Genomic DNA, 8987 nt, shown 5'->3' with positions numbered 1-8987 from the left:
CAAATCCTTACTTTATAATAACCTATTTACCACTAACAAAGCCTATTTCTTTCTTTTTTTTGTCCCAGAGCGTGTACTTCATTGTCCCCGTGGGTAAAAAAAAACCCCTCAATATCTCCCCCCCCCTCTCCAATCCCTGAGAGCCCGAGGGGTAGACCCCCAGCCCCCCCCTCCTTCCTACCAGAGCCCCCCAGCCCCCCCGGCTTTCCAAGGAAGTCGAACCCGCGACTGACCTCCATGTCCAGCAACTGCAGCGCCTGCCTGGCCAACTGCCAGCTCATCTACACGAGCCTGTACTCCGTCATCATGGGCCTAGGCCTGGGACTCAACATGGCCGCCCTCGGCGTTTTCGCCCGCCTCCCGCAGCTCCGCTCGCCCACCACCGTCTACATGAGGAACCTGGCCGTGGCCGACCTGGTGCTGGCCGCCACCCTACCCGTGCGGGTCCTGCACTACGCCCAGGGGTGGCAGCCCTCCCGCTGGCTATGGGAGTTGGCCGGGTGTGTGCTTCTGCTCAACATGTATGGCAGCATCTTCTTGTTGGCCTGCATCAGCCTGGACCGATGCCTGGCCGTCTGCTTCCCGCTTAGCTCCCAACCCTTCCGCCGGAGGGCGCCCTGGGTGTGCGTGGGCGTCTGGGCCTTCACCGTGGGTTCCTGCGTCTCCTCCTACGTGGTCGGCCTAGCCTCTCGTAACTCATCCAATGCCTCCTGCTTGGACAACCGCCCACCTCTTGTGACCATGATGGCCCCCACGGTGGGGGCCTTGGTGCTGGGGTTCCTGGCCCCGCTGGGCATAATGGCGGCAGGCTCCTGGGCTCTGGTGAGGGCGGTGGGGCGTAGCCGATCGGCGCAGGAGGGGATGGTGAACAGGGGGAAGATCTTACGAATGCTCACCGCCAACGTGGCCATCTTCTTGCTCTGCTTCCTCCCGTACCATACCGTCCTCCTCCTCTACCAGCTCCTCAACAATACCTCAGGCCTAAACGAGGCCTACAAGATGGCGCTGCTGGCGGCCTGTTGCAACACGGTGCTGGACCCGCTGGCGTACTACTTTGCGACAGAGACGTTCAAGACAACATGGACGGGGGAGAGGCAGAGGCTGGCGATGGGGTCGGAGGCCTCAATGGAAAGGGTCAAGGGACCACCACCCCATTGGTCATTGAGGGGTGATGGGAGAGAGGGACAAGGGAAGGATGCATGGGTAGGAGTGTGAGTGTAGGGGGCAGGGGGAGAGGGAGGAAGAGAGGTGACGGAGGAGAAAGAGGGAAGGGAGAAAGAGATGGTAGTGGAGAGAGGGAGGAATGGAGGGAGAGATGGGGAGAATGGAGAGGAGGATAGAGAGGGAATGGAGAGAGATGAGGGAATAGAGAGAAAGGGGGGGAATGGAGATAGGGAGAGATGGGGGAATGGAGAGAGGGTGAGAGATGGGGGAATGGAGAGAGAGAGGGGGGAATGGAGAGAGAGGGGAGAATGGAGAGAGAGGGGGGAGTGGGGTGAATTGAGAGAGAGGGGGGAGTGGAGAGAGAGGGGAATGGAGAGAGGGGGGAATGGAGAGAGGGGGGGGAATGGAGAGAGAGGGGGGGAAGAGAGGGGGGGAATGGGGAGAGAGGGGGGATGGGGAGAGAGGGGGGGATGGGGAGATGGAACAGTGACAAAAAGCCCACCTGAATTATTGCTCTATAATATAATTTAAGACCCAAACAGCGTCAAACAGCGAGATAAATGGCACCGTATGTACAGTATATATAGATATTTCCGTATGTACAGTATATATAGATATTTCCGTATGTAAAGTATATATATAGATATTTCCGTATGTACAGTATATATAGATATTTCCGTATGTAAAGTATATATATAGATATTTCCGTATGTACAGTATATATAGATATTTCCGTATGTACAGTATATATAGATATTTCCGTATGTACAGTATATATAGATATTTCCATATATATATAGATATTTCCGTATGTCCTGTACAGTATATATAGATATTTCCGTATGTACAGTATATATACATATATCTGAGATAGCAATGGCTCTTTTTTTTAATTTATTATAAAATATACTTAATATTCACAGAACACATTAAATTATCCTGTACTGTATGTTGTGTTTTGTTCCTGGGAAATGGTAGACAGGCTCTAACTTCCATATAACACTGTGTGCCTCTGTATAACACTGTGTGCCTCTGTATAACACTGTGTGCCTCTGTATAACACTGTGTGCCTCTGTATCACACTGTGTGCCTCTGTATAACACTGTGTGCCTCTGTATAACACTGTGTGCCTCTGTATAACACTGTGTGCCTCTGCATAACACTGTGTGCCTCTGTATCACACTGTGGGCCTCTGTATAACACTGTGTGCCTCTGTATCACACTGTGGGCCTCTGTATAACACTGTGTGCCTCTGTATAACACTGTGTGCCTCTGTATAACACTGTGTGCCTCTGTATAACACTGTGGGCCTCTGTATAACACTGTGTGCCTCTGTATAACACTGTGTGCCTCTGTATAACACTGTGTGCCTCTGTATAACACTGTGGGCCTCTGTATAACACTGTGGGCCTCTGTATCACACTGTGTGCCTCTGTATAACACTGTGTGCCTCTGTATAACACTGTGTGCCTCTGTATAACACTGTGTGCCTCTGTATAAACACCAAGCACCCGGTAACGCAGGGTGAGGCGTGTCAGGTAACGCAGGGGGACGCGCGTGCTCCCGGTAACGCAGGGGGAGGCGCGTGCTCCCGGTAACGCAGGGGGAGGCGCGTGCTCCCGGTAACGCGGGGGGAGGCGCGTGCTCCCGGTAACGCGGGGGGAGGCGCGTGCTCCCGGTAACGCAGGGGGAGGCGCGTGCTCCCGGTAACGCAGGGGGAGGCGCGTGCTCCCGGTAACGCAGGGGGAGGCGCGCGCTCCCGGTAACGCGGGGGGAGGCGCGTGCTCCCGGTAACGCAGGGGGAGGCGCGTGCTCCCGGTAACGCAGGGGGAGGCGCGTGCTCCCGGTAACGCAGGGGAGAGGCGCGCGCCCCCGGTAACGCAGGGGGAGGCGCGCTCCCGGTAACGCAGGGGGACGCGCGCGCTCCCGGTAACGCAGGGGGAGGCGCGCGCTCCCGGTAACGCAGGAGGAGGCGCGCGCTCCCGGTAACGCGGGGGGAGGCGCGCGCTCCCGGTAACGCAGGGGGAGGCGCGCGCTCCCGGTAACGCGGGAGGAGGCGCGCGCTCCCGGTAACGCGGGGGGAGGCGCGCGCTCCCGGTAAAGCGGGGGGAGGCGCGCGCTCCCGGTAACGCGGGGAGAGGCGCGCGCTCCCGGTAACGCGGGGGGAGGCGCGCGCTCCCGGTAACGCGGGGGGAGGCGCGCGCTCCCGGTAACGCGGGGGGAGGCGCGCGCTCCCGGTAACGCGGGGGGAGGCGCGCGCTCCCGGTAACGCGGGGGGAGGCGCGCGCTCCCGGTAACGCGGTGGGAGGCGCGCGCTCCCGGTAACGCGGGGGGAGGCGCGCGCTCCCGGTAACGCGGGGGGAGGCGCGCGCTCCCGGTAACGCGGGGGGAGGCGCGCGCTCCCGGTAACGCGGGGGGAGGCGCGCGCTCCCGGTAACGCGGGGGGAGGCGCGCGCTCCCGGTAACGCGGGGGGAGGCGCGCGCTCCCGGTAACGCGGGGGGAGGCGCGCGCTCCGGGTAACGCGGGGGGAGGCGCGCGCTCCCGGTAACGCGGGGGGAGGCGCGTGCTCCCGGTAACGCGGGGGGAGGCGCGCGCTCCGGGTAACGCGGGGGGAGGCGCGTGCTCCCGGTAACGCGGGGGGAGGCGCGTGCTCCCGGTAACGCGGGGGGAGGCGCGTGCTCCCGGTAACGCAGGGGGAGGCGCGCGCTCCCGGTAACGCAGGGGGAGGCGCGCGCTCCCGGTAACGCAGGGGGAGGCGCGCGCTCCCGGTAACGCAGGGGGAGGCGTGTGCTGTCCCCATGTCCAGATCCAATTTCTAGTTTAGGGTCTGTGAATAGGGTCTGTGAATAGGGTCTGTGAATAGGGCCTGTGAATAGGGTCTGTGAATAGGGCCTGTGAATAGGGCCTGTGCCTGAAAGTTTGCAGGACGCAGATTCCCTTATAAATCCCATTTATACTGTAGGACTTTTTATAAGATATGTGTCTGTCTATTGCACAGGCTTATAACTAGTTCCCTGCACCCTCTCTCTGCATCTCTCTCTCTCTCTCTCTGCATATCTCTCTCTCTCTCTCTCTCTGCATATCTCTCTCTCTCTCTGCATATCTCTCTCTCTCTCTGCATATCTCTCTCTCTCTCTCTCTCTGCATATCTCTCTCTCTCTCTCTGCATATCTCTCTCTGTCTCTCTCTGCATATCTCTCTCTCTCTCTGCATATCTCTCTCTGTCTCTCTCTGCATATCTCTCTCTCTCTCTCTCTGCATATCTCTCTCTGTCTCTCTCTCTCTCTCTGCATATCTCTCTCTCTCTCTGCATATCTCTCTCTCTCTCTCTCTGCATATCTCTCTCTCTCTCTCTGCATATCTCTCTCTCTCTCTCTGCATATCTCTCTCTGTCTCTCTCTGCATATCTCTCTCTCTCTCTGCATATCTCTCTCTGTCTCTCTCTGCATATCTCTCTCTCTCTCTCTCTGCATATCTCTCTCTCTCTCTCTCTCTGCATATCTCTCTCTGTCTCTCTCTCTCTCTCTGCATATCTCTCTCTCTCTCTGCATATCTCTCTCTGTCTCTCTCTGCATATCTCTCTCTGTCTCTCTCTGCATATCTCTCTCTCTCTCTGCATATCTCTCTCTGTCTCTCTCTGCATATCTCTCTCTCTCTCTCTGCATATCTCTCTCTCTCTCTCTCTGCATATCTCTCTCTGTCTCTCTCTCTCTCTCTGCATATCTCTCTCTCTCTCTGCATATCTCTCTCTGTCTCTCTCTGCATATCTCTCTCTGTCTCTCTCTGCATATCTCTCTCTCTCTCTGCATATCTCTCTCTGTCTCTCTCTGCATATCTCTCTCTGTATCTCTCTGCATATCTCTCTCTCTCTGCATATCTCTCTCTGTCTCTTTCTGCATATCTCTCTCTCTCTCTCTGCATATCTCTCTCTCTCTCTCTGCATATCTCTCTCTGTCTCTCTCTGCATATCTCTCTCTCTCTCTGCATATCTCTCTCTGTCTCTCTCTGCATATCTCTCTCTCTCTCTCTCTGCATATCTCTCTCTCTCTCTCTGCATATCTCTCTCTCTCTCTGCATATCTCTCTCTGTCTCTCTCTGCATATCTCTCTCTGCATATCTCTCTCTCTCTCTGCATATCTCTCTCTGTCTCTCTCTGCATATCTCTCTCTGCATATCTCTCTCTCTCTCTCTGCATATCTCTCTCTCTCTCTCTCTGCATATCTCTCTCTCTCTCTCTGCATATCTCTCTCTCTCTCTCTGTATATCTCTCTCTCTCTGCATATCTCTCTCTCTCTCTCTGCATATCTCTCTGCATATCTCTCTCTCTCTCTGCATATCTCTCTCTCTCTCTGCATATCTCTCTGCTATCTCTCTCTCTCTCTGCATATCTCTCTCTGCATATCTCTCTCTCTCTCTGCATATCTCTCTCTGCATATCTCTCTCTCTCTCTCTCTGCATATCTCTCTCTCTCTGCATATCTCTCTGCATATCTCTCTCTCTCTGCATATCTCTCTCTCTCTCTCTCTCTCTGCATATCTCTCTCTCTCTCTGCATATCTCTCTCTCTGCATATCTCTCTCTCTCTCTGCATATCTCTCTCTCTGCATATCTCTCTCTCTGCATATCTCTCTCTCTGCATATCTCTCTCTGCATATCTCTCTCTCTGCATATCTCTCTCTCTGCATATCTCTCTCTCTGCATATCTCTCTCTCTCTCTGCATATCTCTCTCTCTGCATATCTCTCTCTCTGCATATCTCTCTCTGCATATCTCTCTCTCTCTCTCTGCATATCTCTCTCTGCATCTCTCTCTGCATATCTCTCTCTCTCTGCATATCTCTCTCTGCATATCTCTCTCTCTCTCTCTCTCTGCATATCTCTCTCTCTCTCTCTGCATATCTCTCTCTCTGCATATCTCTCTCTGCTCTCTCTCTCTGCATATCTCTCTCTCTCTCTCTGCATATCTCTCTCTGTCTCTCTCTCTGCATATCTCTCTCTGTCTCTCTCTCTGCATATCTCTCTCTGTCTGTCTCTCTCTGCATATCTCTCTCTCTCTCTCTCTGCATATCTCTCTCTCTCTCTGCATATCTCTCTCTGTCTCTCTCTGCATATCTCTCTCTGTCTCTCTCTCTGCATATCTCTCTCTGTCTCTCTCTCTGCATATCTCTCTCTGTCTCTCTCTCTCTGCATATCTCTCTCTGTCTGTCTCTCTGCATATCTCTCTCTGTCTCTCTCTCTGCATATCTCTCTCTCTCTCTCTCTGCATATCTCTCTCTGTCTCTCTCTGCATATCTCTCTCTGTCTGTCTCTCTGCATATCTCTCTCTCTCTCTCTCTGCTATATCTCTCTCTCTCTCTGCATATCTCTCTCTGTCTCTCTCTGCATATCTCTCTCTGTCTCTCTCTCTGCATATCTCTCTCTGTCTCTCTCTCTCTGCATATCTCTCTCTGTCTGTCTCTCTGCATATCTCTCTCTGTCTGTCTCTCTGCATATCTCTCTCTGTCTCTCTCTCTCTGCATATCTCTCTCTGTCTCTCTGCATATCTCTCTCTGTCTCTCTCTCTCTGCATATCTCTCTCTGTCTGCTCTCTCTGCATATCTCTCTCTGTCTGTCTCTCTCTGCATATCTCTCTCTGTCTGTCTCTCTGCATATCTCTCTCTGCATATCTCTCTCTGTCTCTCTCTCTCTGCATATCTCTCTCTGTCTGTCTCTCTGCATATCTCTCTCTGTCTCTCTCTCTCTGCATATCTCTCTCTGTCTCTCTCTCTCTGCATATCTCTCTCTGCATATCTCTCTCTGTCTCTCTCTCTCTGCATATCTCTCTCTGTCTCTCTCTCTCTGCATATCTCTCTCTCTCTCTCTCTCTGCATATCTCTCTCTGTCTCTCTCTGCATATCTCTCTCTGTCTGTCTCTCTGCATATCTCTCTCTGTCTCTCTCTCTCTGCATATCTCTCTCTGTCTCTCTCTGCATATCTCTCTCTCTCTCTCTCTGCATATCTCTCTCTGTCTCTCTCTCTGCATATCTCTCTCTCTTCTGCTCTCTCTGCATATCTCTCTCTGTCTCTCTCTCTGCATATCTCTCTCTGTCTCTGCATATCTCTCTCTCTCTCTCTCTGCATATCTCTCTCTCTCTCTGCATATCTCTCTCTGTCTCTCTCTGCATATCTCTCTCTGTCTCTCTCTGCATATCTCTCTCTCTCTCTGCATATCTCTCTCTGTCTCTCTCTGCATATCTCTCTCTCTCTCTCTCTGCATATCTCTCTCTCTCTCTCTCTGCATATCTCTCTCTGTCTCTCTCTCTCTCTCTGCATATCTCTCTCTCTCTCTGCATATCTCTCTCTGTCTCTCTCTGCATATCTCTCTCTGTCTCTCTCTGCATATCTCTCTCTCTCTCTGCATATCTCTCTCTGTCTCTCTCTGCATATCTCTCTCTCTCTCTCTGCATATCTCTCTCTCTCTCTCTGCATATCTCTCTCTGTCTCTCTCTCTGCATCATCTCTCTCTCTCTCTCTCTGCATATCTCTCTCTCTCTCTGCATATCTCTCTCTGTCTCTCTCTGCATATCTCTCTCTGTCTCTCTCTGCATATCTCTCTCTCTCTCTGCATATCTCTCTCTGTCTCTCTCTGCATATCTCTCTCTGTCTCTCTGCATATCTCTCTCTCTCTCTGCATATCTCTCTCTGTCTCTCTGCATATCTCTCTCTCTCTCTCTGCATATCTCTCTCTCTCTCTCTGCATATCTCTCTCTGTCTCTCTGCATATCTCTCTCTCTCTCTGCATATCTCTCTCTGTCTCTCTCTGCATATCTCTCTCTCTCTCTCTCTCTGCATATCTCTCTCTCTCTCTCTGCATATCTCTCTCTGCATATCTCTCTCTCTCTCTCTGCTCTCTCTCTGCATATCTCTCTCTCTCTCTGCATATCTCTCTCGTCTCTCTCTGCATATCTCTCTGCTATCTCTCTCTCTCTCTGCATATCTCTCTCTCTCTCTCTCTGCATATCTCTCTCTCTCTCTCTCTCTGCATATCTCTCTCTCTCTCTCTTATCTCTCTCTCTGCATATCTCTCTCTCTCTCTGCATATCTCTGCATATCTCTCTCTCTCTCTGCATATCTCTCTCTCTCTCTCTCTCTCTGCATATCTCTCTCTCTCTCTGCATCTCTCTCTGCATATCTCTCTCTCTCTGCATATCTCTCTCTGCATATCTCTCTCTCTCTCTGCATATCTCTCTCTCTCTCTGCATATCTCTCTCTCTGCATATCTCTCTCTCTGCATATCTCTCTCTCTCTCTCTCTCTCTGCATATCTCTCTCTCTGCATATCTCTCTCTCTGCATATCTCTCTCTCTCTCGCATATCTCTCTCTGCATATCTCTCTCTCTGCATATCTCTCTCTCTGCATATCTCTCTCTGCATATCTCTCTCTCTGCATATCTCTCTCTCTCTGCATATCTCTCTCTCTGCATATCTCTCTCTCTCTCTGCATATCTCTCTCTGCATATCTCTCTCTCTCTCTGCATCTCTCTCTCTGCATATCTCTCTCTCTCTCTCTGCATATCTCTCTCTCTGCATATCTCTCTCTCTCTCTCTCTGCATATCTCTCTCTCTCTCTCTGCATATCTCTCTCTGCATATCTCTCTCTGTCTCTCTCTCTGCATATCTCTCTCTCTCTCTCTGCATATCTCTCTCTGCATATCTCTCTCTGTCTCTCTCTCTCTGCATATCTCTCTCTGTCTCTCTCTGCATATCTCTCCTCTCTCTCATCTGCATATCTCTCTCTGTCTCTCTCTGCATATCTCTCTCTGCTCTCTCTCTGCATATCTCTCTCT

The 8987-nt window shown here is 52.1% G+C and overlaps 1 protein-coding gene across 1 annotated transcript; it reads left to right on the top strand.

Moving 5' to 3' along the window:
• The first annotated feature begins 210 nt into the window (after nt 1-210).
• Nucleotides 211-1358, top strand: LOC142482963 (lysophosphatidic acid receptor 6-like). The gene has a single exon (XM_075583082.1). It carries the CDS (start codon nt 238-240, stop codon nt 1213-1215), a length of 978 nt encoding a protein of 325 aa, XP_075439197.1. The 5' UTR covers nt 211-237; the 3' UTR covers nt 1216-1358.
• The last annotated feature ends 7629 nt before the right edge of the window (nt 1359-8987 follow it).

Source organism: Ascaphus truei, unplaced genomic scaffold, assembly GCF_040206685.1.
Source record: "Ascaphus truei isolate aAscTru1 unplaced genomic scaffold, aAscTru1.hap1 HAP1_SCAFFOLD_2839, whole genome shotgun sequence".
NCBI classification, from domain to species: domain Eukaryota; kingdom Metazoa; phylum Chordata; class Amphibia; order Anura; family Ascaphidae; genus Ascaphus; species Ascaphus truei.
This window is presented reverse-complemented; position numbering and strand designations above follow the sequence as displayed.